Here is a 16,604-nt window from a genome sequence, read left to right on the forward strand (position 1 = left end):
TTTTTATGATTATTAAAGTTTCAGGCAAACAGTAATATATAGTGAACACCCATACACCTACCGCCTAGATTTAACAATGAATGGTTTTTTGTTTGTTTCATTTATTATTATCAGCGATTTTCAACCTTTTTAATCTCGTGGCACATAAAATACTAAAATTCTGTAGCACACCAAAAAATATATTTTTTGCTGATATGACAAAAAAATAGGTGTAATTTTGATTCATTTATACCAGACGGCTGTTGTTGGCTGTTGTAATAATTTTATTCAGCAGTCTAAGGGAAAAGAGGTCAGTGCCCCTGACTAAATAGTCATGTGTTGCATATTTTAAAAATTGTTGCAGCATACCAAAGTGCCTCTTGCGGCACCCCTGTTGAAAATTTCTGATTGTTATTGGCTGACATATATTAAAGTAAGTAGCGACAAAATAAATTACAGACATGCCAACATTTCTTCCTTTAATACTTGGTTATACATCACCCTCCTCCCAAAAAACCAATACTGTTATCAGTGAATAATTCTCTACTATCACTCCCAGTTTATGTTCAGATTTGATATGTTTTATAGCTATTTTTTTCAAACCAGGATGCCACCAGGGAACGTCAACTGCATTTGGAGGTTATGACTCTTTAACTGCAAACAGTCCACTCACCTCCGCTCCTCTTTTTTAAGAATTTTAACTATTTTTGAGGAAATAGATTTTTTCTCTTTTTTCCTCATGATGGACTTGAATTTATTTCTCTATCACTTGTATTTCCTGTGAACTGGACGTTAAATTCAAGGCATGATCAGATTCATCATCAGCATGAATACTTTTTACATCAAGAGACATGAGTTTGTCCCACTAAATGGTCTTGAGCCTAATCACTAGTTTTAGGTTGTCATGCAGAAGAGTAAGGTCCTTTTTGAAAGCGTTGTCCAGGGCAGGAACTATAAAAGGGTTCAAACCTGAATGCTTTTATTTTCTCAGTGAACTAGGAGACAAAATCAGATAAAAAGTATGCACATAGTGAGGCAAGTGAGAATCCAGAGTACATCAGGAATGAGAAGTCTGGGTGTGATGGAAAGGGAGACATATGTAATTGTCTTCAAATGTTGAAAGACAGGTATAGTGACAAAGGAAGAGATTGATTTTTGCCCTGTTACCTTAAAGCAGTTTCTCAGAGCAAGGTTCAGGAAGTCAACCTAGAAGCTTAAAATACATACTCCTGCCAGCCCTCTAATAGGTGCAGCTGCTCTGACGTGAATAGGCATAGAGAAGTTACTAAAATACAGATTCTGGATATGTGTCTTAAAGAGAGCTGTCCAAAAATAGAACTAGCTGCATAGCAAAGTCTACATTCTCTCATCTCCAGAATGCCTACCATAGTAGAAAACCAAAATATCAAAATGAGAATTTTTTCAGGGGGTGGGAGAGAGAGGTGTGAGTAAAATTTGGTGCTAAATGTCTTTTATATAGGCTAAACATACAAACTGAAATGGAACAGGATTAAAGGTAGTTATAGGATAAAGGCCCATACAGAATAAATGTTCTTTGCTAAAGAAATATTTGGTTCCAGAAAATTTTGTTTATGGCAGAGATTGATATTGATGGACCATTCCTCTTTTAACTCTTCGATTCTAATCACCAAGGCTATGAGAATTCTTTATTCTTTGTATTTGTATAGTCTTTATAATTTCTCAGGAGCAACATGACATCACTATGCAGAGTGTAGGTGAGGAAGAGTAGGAAAGAGAAGTGGGCATGCAATAAATGTATGTGTGTCTTGAAATAAATGCCAGGTATTTTGTTGTTCTTTTTCATCCCAGCTTCAATAATTTGAGATGCTTTCAGAGTATGCAGATTTTGGGAATGTAGATTTATATATGTAAATATTTTGAAATGAAAAAAGTTGTTTTAATCTTTGACAACAGATACAGATTTCTTTTAATATTAAAAACTGCAGATATGCTGTATTTCATATACACATATATACACTGTTATAATGAAATAACATTAACAATACATTAAAATTTTTTTTCTCTGAAAATATTTTTAGTTCTGAGCCCTCTGAGGATGAAGAGTCCCAAGGCCTTCCTACCATGGCAGGTAGAAATAATGATGATATTTCAGAAATGGAAGACCTTTCGGAATTGGAAGACCTTAAAGATGCTAAACTTCAGACCTTGAAGGAACTGTTCCCACAAAGAAGTGACAATGATTTACTTAAGGTTTTACCTTTTTTTAGTAATTTGTTATTGGAGCTGTAATGATGATTAAAATCTCTCCTGTATCTTGTGCATATTTAGTCATTTTTATAAAGATATTTTATAAGATAATTATTAACTTTTATGAAATAATTAAGGAAAATGCCAGAGATTTACTTGAAGGTCTTATTAATAGGTGAGGTTAATACCTGGGTTGGCCAAAGTCCATTACATTTTTTCTGTAAAATAAAAGACATTTTTGATGTTTACCACTTAACTTTATTGATTTGGATATTTTGAATATGTTGGCTATCTCCTGCTATTGGCTTCTAGTGGGTAGAGGCCAGTGGTGCTGCTAAACACCTTCCAGTGCATAAGACAGCCCTACAGCAAAGAATTATTTGGCCAAAATGTCAGTAGTACCAAGAAACTTTGCAAATCATTTTTGACATGTTCCATCAGTCACAGCACCTTCTCCATACACTGTATAAATCTTTTTGTGTGTTTCAGTTGTGTTTTTACCTCTCCTGAAATAATAAAGCATAGTATGCCAAAAATGTTGCATGTTTCCTTCCGTCTTCAGTATTGAAATGACTGCACAAAAATTCACCAATTTTGATAAGTTCTTTTAAATGCATGCTGATAGGACAGCTGTCACAATACAATCTAACAAAATTGTTTCAAAGAAGTTAAAGACAACTAAGCGCTACTGGAGCCATCCTACAGAAAAAAATGTAACACATTTTGGCCAACCCAATATAGTAATGTGAGTTTTCCTCATTAGCTTTCATACATAACTTGTGAGTTTTTGTGTGCTTGAATGGTGTAAAATGGGGACACCTCCCCCCCAGTCACACAAAGAACTCACAAATGTTAAGAGACTTTTTTATTTTTGTAATGACAAGGGGTAGCTCTTGATATTTATGGTGGACATTACCATACCATGTAGGACATGCTTTTTCTGAAATGAATAGCTGCTCCTTAGCTGCAGCAGGATATGGCCATGTGATAATCAGTGATAGCCCATTTTTTCTCAGACATTCTAATTTTTCAAATTAAGTGAAAAGGATGGATTTTTATTTACTGTTGATCATTAATTTCATAGCTTTATTGAGACATAATTTAAATGTAATAAAGATCACCTATGTAAACTGTATAACTTAGTGGCTTTTATTACATTTACAGAGTTGTACAACTATAATCTAATTTTAGAGCATTTTAATCATTCCAAAAAGAAACCTTGTACTCATTAGCAGTCACTCTCCATTTCCCTCCCCAAGCCCTAGGCAGTCTCTGATTTTACAGATTGGTCTATTCTGGACATTTTATAGAGGGGCTAATATAATAATGATCTTTTGTGACTGGTTTCTTTTCACTTAGGGTAAGGTTTTGAAGTTCATCCATATTTATCAGTACTTTGTCCCTTTTTTATGGTAACTAAAGAAAAACAAAATACCATTGGGAGAAGTAAAAAAAAGTCTGAACTATGAGGGTATTCTGGGCTTGCTAGTTTGGACTCTTAAGTGTAAATTATTCCCATTTCCTGTTATTTGTTTTTTATTTATAATTTTCTTCATCCTCCCTCCCCTCCAGTTTCTTTTCTCTCCCTCTCCCCCTCCCTTCTCTCCTTTCCTCAATTTCTTTGGTTTTAGAGAAAGGGGAAGGGGGGGAGAAAGAGAAGGACAGAAACATCCATCGCATACACACCTTGACCAGGGACGGAACCTGCAACCCAGGCATGTGCCCTGACCAGAAATCGAACCATAGACCTTTCCATTTGAGGGACAAAGCCCAACCAGCTGAGCCACACCAGCTGGGGTCTATTTCCTGTTATTTTTAGCATGAACCTTTTTTATCTTTTTCCTCCTTGTATCATTTTGATACCTTCTTAGTGTTAGCCAAAGGAAATTTTAGTGTTGAGTGTATGCCTGATGTGACTTTTTTTTCTCTAGAATAAAACGAAATTCCTTCTCTAGAAGAAAAGAAGTATAGCCATTAATACAATAGATACACGAGCTATTTACAGTGTTGGGAAGAGCTTCCAACAGCATAAACACAGACTTCTAAAATATTCAAAGAAACAAATCTCAGTTAAAAATACTTCTTAGCTTTTTATGTGGTTCAGAGGGTTTTTTTTCTTTAGAAATATTTGTCTAATTTTATAATTACAATGGAAAAATAGGCTTGCCACATAGAATTGATTTGTATGTTTCATGGATCAGAAAGTTTTGGAATTTAGCATATCCCTCACTCCAAAGCAGAGTACTCTCTTAAGGTAATCTGGATTTCAAGTGATCCTATCATTTCAAGAGCTTTAAAGGTAACATTTATATATTACTTTTCAAATGCTTTTAGACCCGTATAAAAGAATTCAGGTTACAAAATACAAATTTAGTCTTAGACTTGTTAAAAATACGCTTTGGCTATTTCTAAAAGGAGGAGGGGTTGTACAGGATATGTAATGATCCAAGATTAATAAAACTGATACAGAAGACAGCATTCTCATTTGATGGGAACCCAATTGATTTAATACAAAAATAACTTACTTTAAAAAGTAAGATCTTTTTAAAACAAATAACCCATTGATCCCTGACGAGCGTGGCTCAGTGGGTTGGGCATCATCCTGCAAAGTGAAAGGTTGCTAGTTCCATTCCCAGTCAGGGCACATGCCTGGGTTGTGGGTTCAGTCCCAGGATGGGCCATGTACCAGAGGCAACCAACAGATGCTTCTCTCACATTGATGTTTCCCTCTCTCTCTCCCCCTTCTGTCTAAAAATAAATAAATAAAATCTTTAAAAAAGTAAATAACCCATTGAAAATATAGGGAGCTTTAGCAAGAGAAAAATAGGGGATATTTAGTTTTGAGATCCAGAATGTTACAGAATAGTGTAAAAATATTATATTGAAAATGTTAATTATGTAAGTTACATATTTTGAACAAACAATTTAGAAATAACCCCTTATCCTAGTCATCTTAGGAAATACGGGAAGTTTTTTAAATGACCGCTGAATTCTGGCATGCCAAGGTCCACTGTTAAATGTCAATTAAAAAGGACTAATGTAAATGTCTATTGGTCTCCCCCTCTCGCTTTGTATTCCTACTCTTCCCTCCCCTACACAGTCACTGCCAGGAAGCGTAATTAGAAAGTTTTTAAGGCTCCAGTGCACAACCCGGTAATTAAAATAACAAAAACCTTGAATATGCTGTATATGACTGTTTTAATATTTCCTTTGTAGTGATGAGTAAATTTGATACATTTTAAGATATGCTTAGATAAGTTCAGACTTCTAGATAAACCAGGGTTTCTGAAAATTTATCATAGGACTCACTGAACTTAAGACCACGACATACATATTTCCTGACCTTATATGTATTTAATATATTTGTTCTTTAATATTTTGATAACTAAAATAATTCTTAGTGTTATTTTAAAAATATCAATCTCTTTTCATTCTATTAGTTGATTGAATCAACCAGCACAATGGATGGAGCAATTGCTGCTGCCTTGCTGATGTTCGGTGATGCAGGTATGCCTGACTTAGTTTCAAGCGATATTGTTTTATGACATAATACCATCTTCACATTTTAATACTGTTCTATAATTTACCGAATTCCTGCATGAATTCTTACAAGAATCTTATGAGGTATTAGTAACTTCAATTTTTTTTAGATCAAGAAGTGACTTACCTGTGGTCATACAGCTACTTGGAAACCCAAATTTCTAGGTTCATTTTAAACTCTTACCCACCCACCCCCCCAAAAAGGGAAGGGGCAGGCTTTTCATTGGTAATTTTTCTTTTCTACAGATCAAATCTTACAGCAATGAAGTTTTAGAAGGTATATATTTTTTTCCTAAGTGTCCTTTCTAATTGTATTGTGATTTTATTTACAGTTCTACGAATCTGAGTCGGTGGGAACATAATGTCTTGTGGAAAGTCTGAGCTGGTAGTCAGCATTCCTTCATTTAGTAACTGTGCTCTGTTCCAAGCTTGGGATACAAAGTAAATGCATTTGAAGGAACTCATAATATAAAGCAATTTTTTAAGTAAATGCTATCTTGATTTTTTTTGAATTGTACATAACAAACAAGTACTGTAATCTCACTACCAAAAAAGTGTTTAAGGAAAGAGGGGAACCCATGCTCCATTAGCCACACCGAAATTTGCTTTTTCAGCTTTTCTAGTGCTTATCCATAAACGATACAACACGCATACACTACATTATGAAATGTAATTACACTATTGGTTTGCATTTTTTAAATTTATTTGGGTAATATTTGTTAATAACATTATGTAAGTTTCAAGTGTACAGTTATACATCATGTGTGCCTTATGTTATGTGCTTATCACCCTAAGTCGAATCTCCTTTGGTCGCCATATCCCTTTATGATCTTTACCCTCTATTAGCTGCCATAGCATTGCCTGTGAGTTTGTTTTGTTTGTTCATTTGTTACTTTCTGTTTTGTATCCCACATATGAGTAAAATCATATACTTTTTGTCCTTTTGAGAGAGTGGATACTCTAAAGATCCATTCATGTTGTCACAAACGGCAATACCTCATCCTTTTTATGGCTGAGTAGTAGTAGTCCATTGTGCAATATACCAGTGAGTGTACCATGTCTTCTTTATCCAGCTATTCATGGAAGGGCACTTGGGTTGTTTCCATGTCTTGGCCTCTGTGAATAATGCTGCAGAGAACATAGAGGTATATATGTCTTTACAAATAAATGTTTTAAAATTTTCAATAGATTGCTAAAAGAGGGATTACTAGATCATATAGTAACTCTATTTTTGATTTTTTTTTTGGAGGAACTTTCATAATGTTTTTCATATTGGCTATACCAGTTTACATTCCCACCAGCAATTTATGAGGTTCCTTTATATTCTCTCCAGTGCTTGTTATTTCTAGTCATGTTGATAATGGCTATTCTTTTTTTTTTTTTTTTTAAGATTTTATTTATTTTTAGAAGAGACGGGAGAAAGCAAGAGAGAGAAACATCAATGTGTGGTTGCCTCTCACACGCCCCCTGCTGGGGACCTGGCCCACAACCCAGGCATGTGCCCTGACTGGGAATCAAACCAACGGCCTTTTACTGCACACTTGGGTGCTCAGTCCACTGAGGCACACCAGCCAAGGCTCAATAGTAGCTATTCCAACAGGTGTAATGTGTTAACTCATTGTGGTTTTGATTTGTGTTTCCCTCATAAACTTGTGAATTTGAGCTTCTTTACATTTATCTGCTGGGCATTGTGTGTCTTCTTAGAGGTGTCAGTGCAGTTCCTTTGTTCATTTTTTAATTGGATTTTTTTTATTGTAGTTATATGAGGTTTTTAAATATATTTTGGATATTAGTCCCTTATTGAAGGTCTCGTTTGCAGATACCTTCTCCCATTCATTGGTTGCCTTTTTGTTTTGTTGACAATTTCTCTTATTAATGCAGCTTTTTAGTTTGATGCAATCACATTCACTTATCGTTGCTTTTACTTCTCTTGCATTTGGGGTCAAGTTCATAAAAACCTCTCTGAAACCAAGGTCTGTAAGTTTAGTACCTGTGTTTTTTTTTTTCTATGTATTTTATTTTTTCAGGTCTTATATTTAAGTTTTTAATCTATTTTGAGTTAATTTTGTGGATGATGTCAGATAGAAATCTAGTTTCATTCTTTCGTATGTGGCTTTCTAATTTTCCCAACAGGTTTATCAGAGGTTTTCCTTTTTCCATGGTATGTTTTTGGCTCCTTTGTCAAAAATTAGTTGCTTATATATGTGTGAGTTAATTTCTGGGCTCTCAGTTCTGTTCCATTGGCGTGCATGTCTATATGTCTTATTGTTTTGTAGTATAGTTTGAAGTAAGGGCGTGTGATACCTCTGGCTTTGTTTTTTTCTTTCCTCAGGATTGCTTTGGTCATTCAGGATCTTTTGTGCTTCCATGCAAATTTGATGTTTTTTTCTTCTATTTCTTTGAAAAATGCCATTGGGATTTTGGTGGGAATTTCAATAATTAAATTTGTATGTTGCTTTAGGTAATGTGGCCATTTTAACTATGTTGATTTTTCTCATCCATGAACATGGGATATCTTTCTTTCGTGTCTTTAATTTCTTCTAACACTCTCTTGTAGTTTTCAGTGTTTAGGTCCTTCACTTCCTCTATTGTTTGTTCCTAGGTATATTATCCTTTATGTTGCAATTGCAGATGAGATTTTCATTTCTTTTTGGTATTTTATTGTTAGTATATAGGAACGCAGCAGATATTTGTACATTGATTTTGTATCCTGCAATTTTACTGTTTTTGTTTATTGTTTCTAAGTTTTTCGGTGGAGTCTTTCAGGTCTTCTATATGTAGAATCATGTCATGAAAAAAGTGAGTTTACTTTTCCATTCCCAGTTTGGATGCCTTTTACTTCTTTTTCTTGCCTGATTGCTCTGACTAGGACTTCCAATACTGTGTTGAATAACAGTGGCTAGAGTGTGCTCCTTCTGTTGCTCCTAATCTTAGAGGAAAAGCTGTCAGCATTGAGTGAGATTATTGCTTAGGGTTTGTCATATGGCCTTTATTATGTTGAGGTACTTTCCTTCTATACCCATTTTACTGAGTGTTTTAATTATAAATGGATGTTGTATCTTGTCAAATGCATTTTTCTGTATCTGTTGATATGATCATATGATTTTTATCTTTTATTTTGTTAATGTGGTATATCACATTGTTTAATTCGCACATGTTGAGCCATCTTTGTGTGGAAAGAACCAACCCCACTTGATTGTAATGTATTATTTTTTATTGCTTTATTGTATTCAAATTGCTAGTATTGTTTAGGATTCTTGCTTGCATCTGTGTTCATTAGTGATATTTTGTGAGTGTGTGTGTTGTCCTTTCCAGGTCTTGGTATCAGGGTAATGTTGGCCTCATAAAATGAATTAGGAAGTATTCCCTCTTTTTCAATTTTTTTGATGTTTGAGAAGGCTAGGTATTAAATCTTACATGAATGGTAGAATTCACTAGTGAGCCATCTGGTCCTTGACTTTTGTGTTTTGGGGAAGTTTTTGATGACTGTTCCAATTTTCTTACTGTTAATCAGTCTTTTTAGGTTTTCTGGTTCTTCATGGTTCCGTCTAGGAAGGTTATATATTTCTAAGAATTTATCTACTTCTTAGGTTATCAAACTTGGTGGTATATAGCCTTTCATAGTAATCTTGTGTAATTCTTTGTGTTTCTGTGGTGTCCATTGTAACTTCTTTCATTTCTAATTTTATTTATTGGAAGATTTTCTCTCTTTCCCTTAGTGAGTCTAGACAAAGTTTGTCAGTTTTATTCATCTTTTGAAAGAACCAGCTCTTTGTTGCATTAATTTTTTCTATTATTATTTCTTTATTTTGTTTAATTCTGCTCTGATTTTTAGTATTCACCACTGCTGACTTCGGGCTTCCTTTGTTCTCTTTCAAATTCTTTAAGTTCACATATGCTTGTTTATTTGCGTTTTCTCTTGTTTCTTGAGGTAGGCCTGTAATGCTATAAATTTCCCTCCTATCACTGTTTTTGCTACATTCCACAAATTGGTTATACTGTATTGTCATTCATATTTGTGTCTATCTTTTAATCTCTTACTCTTTGTCCCAGTAGTTTTTCATGTTGTTTGATCTCCATATATTTGGTATTTCCAGTTTTCTTTTTTGTAGTTAATTTTCAGTTTATGCTGTTGTGGTTGGAGAATATGCTTGGTATGATTTCAGTCTTAAGTTTATTGAGACTAGTTCCTAACATATGGTCTTTCTGTGAGAATATTCCATGTGCACTAGAGAAGAATGTATATTCTGTTGTTCTCAGGATGGAAAGGTCTGTAAGTTCTACAATTATGTGTATTTGATCTGTAGTGCCACTTAAGGCTAATATTTCCTTATTTATTTGTATATTCTGTTTGGATGGTCTGTTCATTGCTGTCAATGGTGCATTTAGGTCCCCTATTATAATTGCATTTTTGTCAGTTTCTCCTTGAAGGTCTGTTAGCTTTATATATTTTGGTTTTCCCAGTTAGGGTGCATATATATATTATGTCTTCTTGATGTGTCACATTTATGACTATAAAAATCCATCTTGGTCACTTGTTACCATTTTTATCTTGAAAGCTATTTGATACAAGTACAGCTACACTCACTTTTTCTCAGTATGCCATTTGCTTAGAGTGTTCTTCATTTTGAGTATATATTTGTCTTTGTAGCTACGGTGGGTCTCCTGAAGGCAACACATAGTTAGGTCTTATTTTTTAATTTATCCTGCTACTCTGTGACTTTTACTTGGTGAGTTCAGTCCATTTATGTTTAGGGCGATTTTGATATATGGGGAGTTCCTGTAACAGTTTTTTCTTTTGTTTTCTGCTCTGTGTCTACATCATTTCTTTGTTTGGTGGTATTCTATGATTTTTTCCCTGCCACTTCCTCTTTTTTTTATGTGTCTCAGTTCCAGTTTTATGTTTTGTAATTACCTTTAGGTTTATGTAGAAAAAAGTTTCATATGTACAGTAATCCTTTTTTTCTGATTTCATCTTATGTTCCTTCGCCTATGCAAGTTCAGTCTTTTTCTCCCTTCCTCTTTTATGTTTTTGTTGTCACAAATTCTCCCTTTTTATGCTGTGCATTCATTTCTAAACTGTGGAAGCAATTGTGGTTTTTTTAGCTCTTTTTACATTTAAATTATATTTAAGTATTTAATACCCTATTCTGAATAAGAGCTGCAATTTCCTGCTTTTGTCTGTCATCTTACAGTTTTGTTTCCTTTTGTCTTTTTATTTGTTTTTGAACAACATCGGTTTTGAGCAGCATCAGTTGCTCTTAATCCTTTTTTTTGTAAGATTTTTTTTTAACCGTACGTGTGTGTGTGTGTGTATGTATATCTATCTTTTTTTTTTAAGATTTTATTATTTTTAGGGGAAGGGAAGGAGAAAGAGAGGGAGAGAAATAACAGTGTGTGTTTGCCTCTCTCATGCCCCCTACTGGGGACCTGGCCTGCAACCCAGGCATGTGCCCTGACTGGGAATTGAACCAATGACCCTTTGGTTTGCAGGCCGGTGCTCAATCCACTGAGCCACACCTGCCAGGGAGATACACACACACACATACATACATACACATACACACACAACTTTTAAAAACATAATTTATTGTTCATGCTATTAGTTGTTGCACTTTTTCCCCCTTTGCCCCACTCCACCCAGCCTGCGCCCCACTTGTAGTCAATCCCCTCACCATTGTCCATGTCCATGGGTCCTTCATATATGTTCTTTGACTAATCACCTTGCTTCAGTCAGTCCCCATCTCCCACCTCCTCTCTTACAGCTGTCTATCTGTTTCGTGATTCTCTGCCTTTGGTTCTCTTTTGCTCATTAGTTTATTTTGTTCGTTATATTCTTATTAGTGAGATCACATGGTGTTTGTCTTACACTGCCTGGCTTATTTCACTTAGCACAATGCTCTCCAGTTCCATCCATGCTGTCACAAAAGGTAGGAGTTCCTTTTTTCTTTCTGCTGCATAGTATTCCGTTGTGTAAATGTAACAGTTTTTAATCCAGTCATCTACTGATGGGCACTTAGGCTGCTTCCAAATCTTGGCTATTGTAAATACTGCTGATATGAACATTGGGTGCATAGGTTGTTTTGAATTGGTGTTTCAGGATTCTTAGGGTATAATCCCAGCAGTGGAATTACTGGGTCAAAGAGCAGTTCCATTTTTAATTTTCTAAGGAAATTCCATACCATTTTCCCCAGTGGGTGCACCAGTTTATATTTCCACCAACAGTGCACTAGGGTTTCCTTTTCTCCACAACCTCATGAGTACCTGTTTGTTGATTTGGTTATGAGGGCCATTCTGACTAGTGTGAAGTGGTATCTCACTGTGGTTTTAATTTGCATCTCTCTGATGGCTAGTGATGCTGAGCATCTTTTTTTTTTAATATGTCTGTGGGCCAACACTATGTCCTCCTTGGAGAATTGTCTATTCAGGTCCTTTTCCCATTTTTCAATTGGATATTCTGCCTTCCTGGTGTCGAGTCATATGAGTTCTTTATATATTTTGGAGACCAAACCCTTGTCCAATACGTCATTGGCAAATACGTTCTCCCATACAATCAATTCCCTTTTCGTTTTGGTGATGGTTTCTTCAGCTGTGCAAAAGCTTTTTAATTTGATGTACTCCCATTTGTTTATTTTTTTCTCCATTTCCCTTGCCCTAGCAAATATGTTGGCTAAAATATTGGTACACGGGATATCTGAAATTTTGCTGTTTTCCACTAGACTTTTATGGTATCATGACTTATGTTTAAGTCTTTTGTCAATTTTGAGTTTATTCCAGTGTATGGTGTAAGTTGGTGGTCTAGTTTCATTTTTTGGCATGTACCTCTCCAGTTCTCCCAACATCATTTATTGAAGAGGCTGTTTTTACTCTTGTTGTATGCTTGTACCCCCTTTGTCAAATATTTATTGACCATAGAGACATCAGTTTGTTTCTGGGCTCTCTGTTCTGTTCAGTTGATCTATGTGTCTGTTCTTATGCCGGTACCAGACTGTTTTGATTACAATGGCCTTGTACTGCAGTTTGATACCAGGTTTTGTGATCCTTCCTACTTTATTCTTCTTTTTCAAAATTGCTGAGATTATTCAGGGTCGTTTTTTGTTCTGTATAAATTTTTGGAATATTTGTTCTGCATCTGTGAAATATGCCGTTGGTATCTTAATAGGAATTACATTGAATCTATAGATTGCTTTGGATAGTAGCGGAATACAAAGTCAATATTCAGAAGTTGATGGCATTTTTATACACCAACAATGAAATACCAGAAAGAGAAACTAAGAAAACAATCCCATTTACTATTGCAACGACACCAAAAAAATAAAAAATAAAGTACTGCCTAGGAAGAAATTTAACCAAGGAAGTAAAAGACCTATACTTGGAAAAATACAGGACACTGAGGAAAAAAATTGAGGAAGATACAAATAAGTGGAAGCATATATTGTGTTCATGGGTTGGAAGTATTAACATCCTTTTGTATCTTTGTTTCAGGTAGAATAGACTTTTTCAACATTTCTCATAGTGTAGATCTTGTGGTAAATTCCCTCAGCTTTTGTTTTTCTGGAAAAGCCTTCATTTCTCTTTTATATCTAAAGGATAATTTTGCTACATATATTATTCTTGACTGGTGATTACTCTCAATATTTTGAATACTTGATTCTACTTGTGGCTTGTAAAGTTTCTGCTAAAAATTTTTTTTAAAAAGATAAATTAATGGGATTTCCTTTATAGGTTACAGTCTTCTGTGGCTGGCTGCCTTGAGAGTTCATTCTTTGTCATGAGCTTTTTACACCTTTAATATGATGTATCTTGGATAAGGCCTTTTTGCATTGAGATAATTAGGTGTTCTGTTAAATTCTTGGATTTGAAAGTCCAGCTCTTCCCATATGTTTGGGAAGTTCTCAAATTGATTAGGCTGTCTGTTCCCTTATCCCTCTCTTCTTCAGCTATATGCATTATTTTAATGTTGCCCTTTCTAATGGAATCAGATAGTTCTTACAGAATGCTTTCATATTTTTTAAACTCAAATTTTCTCCTTCACTGAGTCGTTTCTAGATTTCTAACTTCAAGATCACTAAATCTTTTTTCCCATTTGGTCTCCTCTTTTTTCTGAGCTCTCTATCTTATTCATTCTTCATCTCATTTATTGAGTTCTTCAGCTCCCAAATTTCTTTGGAATTTTTTAAAAACTGTTTTTTATTGTTCCAGTCTATTTGAAAAAGTATTCCTTTTGTTCATTGATTTTTGTCCTGAGCTCATTGAACTGTCATTCTGAGTTTTTTCATATTTCATCGAGTGTTTTCAGAACTGCACACTCAAGTCTTCAGTTTGCTGTCATTTAAATCACAGTCTTCCATGTCTTTGAGTTTATTTTTTGTGTATATTTTCTTCTTTTAAACTACCTTGTTACCCTGGTTATTCATGGTACTTGATAGATTATTTCTCTGCCTGGGCATTTGAGGGATTGAAATCTGTTTGAAGTACTTGTTACTTTTAATCTGTTAACACTTTAATAGGCAGAGGTCTTTCTTTTGTTTTCCAGTAGAAGGTGCTATAACATCAGTTTTTGTTCTCTCCTACTTGTATCACTGGGAGTTCTGAGATCTCTGTGGGGCAGTGTCCCCAGCCTGTGGAAAATGTCTTATATTCCCCAAGGTGGTAGGTGTCCTCTCTCTGACTTGGTGGCCTGAGTCTCAGGGCATGACCCTCATGGTGGTGTGTGGCAGGTGATGGGGCTCCGGGCCTTGAGTTCCCAGCACTGCTTTACTGTAACCAGAAGCTGTCAACCAGCCCTCACTTACCGAGGTATCCTAGTGCGCCCTCTACTAGGTTCTGAGGCAGAGGGTAGGGGAGAAGTTTAGGGGGCGTGTTCTTGCCTCTGCTGCATTGTTTATTCCATTCTGTTTAGACACGATGAGTACTAGCCACTCTGGAATGTTATTCTTGCCCCTTCTTGACCTGCCTCCACTGTTGCATGTCTGCTGGAGTTGGGTGGGCTACAGGAGAGGGTGTCAGGATAGTTCCCATGTCTGTGTCTTTTTTTATTTGTTTTTTATTCTGGCTGTTCAGCAAAAGCCACTACCCTCTGCACACTCTTCACGGCTTCTCCACCCCTGCCCCTGGGCTCAGCTTCAGTGTGTACCAGCCAGGCAGTACAGAATGCTGCCTTTGCCCCTCTGGTCTGCCAAGGGGGGGTTTGCAATCCCACCCACCACTGCTACCACATTCTCTGTGGCCACAGAAAACACCAAACTGTGACTGTGGTTGCTGTCTCTGTCATTCCGCCTGTCCTGCTTCCCCTGTTCACCCCCACTATACCCAACCTTCAGAGGTTTCATTGCATAAATCTCTCAGATGTGTTTGGGTGCTGAGCAGGGAATCCCTTGTTGAATCACAGTTCGCCAACATACAACTTTGAGGGCAAAGACTAAGGTTTTCTCACTCTGCCAGGAGGCTGACATCACTTCTGGTTGGCCTTTTTTTAAAAAAAAATTCTTTATTTTTCAATTACAGTAGATACACAGTATTATACTAGTTTCGAGTATAGAGCATAGTGATTAGACATTTATATTTATATAATTTATAAAGTGATCATCCCAATAAATTTAGTACCCATCTGATACCATACATACTTATTGCAATGTTATCAACTCTGTTCCCTATGCTGTACTTTACATCCCCATGACTATCTCCTGGTTTTCATTTTAAAAAATCATTTGATGATTTATCATCATGAACTTATCAGCACAATTGATTTAATTAGCATTTATGTTCCATTATTTTGTTATAGTACTACAGTAAATAGCCTTACAAGTAAATGTTTATGTTACTATTTCTTTAGACTAAATTTCAAACTGGGATGCTGAATCAAAGGATATGCACATTTAAAATTTTAATATGTACTTACATGTTAGTTTTTTTTAATATATTTATTGATTATGCTATTACAGTTGTCCCATTCCCCCCCCACTGCACTCCATCCTGCCCACCCCCTCCCTCCCACATTTCCCCCTATAGTTCACGTCCATGGGTCATACTTACAAGTTCTTTGGCTTCTACATTTCCTACACTATTCTTACCCTCCCCCTAACTATTTTCCACCTATCATCTATGCTACTTATTCTCTGTACCTTTCCCTCCCTCTACCTCTCCCACTCCCCTATTGACACCCCTCCATGTGATCTCCATCTCTATGGTTCTGTTCCTTTCCTAGTTGTTTGCCTAGTTTGCTCTTGTTTTTGTTTTAGGTGTGGTCATTAATAACTGAGTTTGCTGTCATTTTTACTGTTCCTATTTTTGATCTTCTTGTTCTTAGGTAAGTCCCTTTAACATTTCATATAATAAGGGCTTGGTGATGATGAGCTTCTTTAACTTGACCTTATCTGAGAAGCACTTTATCTTCCCTTCCATTCTAAATGATAGCTTTGCTGGATACAGTAATCTTGGATGTAGGTCCTTGCGTTTAATCTTGGGTAATATAATTATGCTGTGCCTTGGTGTGTTCCTCCTTGGGTCCAGCTTCTTTGGGACTCTCTGAGCTTCCTGGACTTCCTGTAAGTCTATTTCCTTTGCCATATTAGGGAAGTTCTCCTTCATTATTTCTTCAAGTAAGTTTTCAATTTTTTCCTCTTCCTCTTCTCCTTCTGGCACCCCTGTAATTCGGATGTTGGAACGTTTCGAGATGTCCTGGAGGTTCCTATGCCTCTCCTCATTTTTCCGAGTTCTTGTTTCTTCATTCTTTTCTGGTTGGATGTTTCTTTCTTCCTTCTGGTCCACATCGTTGATTTGAGTCCCAATTTCCTTCGCATCACTATTGGTTCCCTGTACATTTTCCTTTGTTTCTCTTAGCATAGGCTTCATTT

The 16,604-nt window shown here is 35.8% G+C and overlaps 1 protein-coding gene across 5 annotated transcripts in view; it reads left to right on the plus strand.

Annotated features, from left to right (window-relative positions):
• The window catches only part of SMARCAD1 (SNF2 related chromatin remodeling ATPase with DExD box 1), a 101,476-nt gene that overhangs the window by 23,343 nt on the left and 61,529 nt on the right, over positions 1 to 16,604 (plus strand). For all 5 annotated transcript variants that reach the window (XM_024574808.3, XM_024574810.3, XM_045183658.2 and 2 more), the window contains exons 4-5: positions 2,040 to 2,211; positions 5,649 to 5,715. In XM_024574808.3, the coding sequence (XP_024430576.2) occupies positions 2,040 to 2,211; positions 5,649 to 5,715 (239 nt within the window). The remainder of the gene's footprint in view (positions 1 to 2,039; positions 2,212 to 5,648; positions 5,716 to 16,604) is intronic.

The sequence above is a fragment of the Desmodus rotundus genome, chromosome 4 (genome assembly GCF_022682495.2).
Source record: "Desmodus rotundus isolate HL8 chromosome 4, HLdesRot8A.1, whole genome shotgun sequence".
Taxonomy (NCBI): domain Eukaryota; kingdom Metazoa; phylum Chordata; class Mammalia; order Chiroptera; family Phyllostomidae; genus Desmodus; species Desmodus rotundus.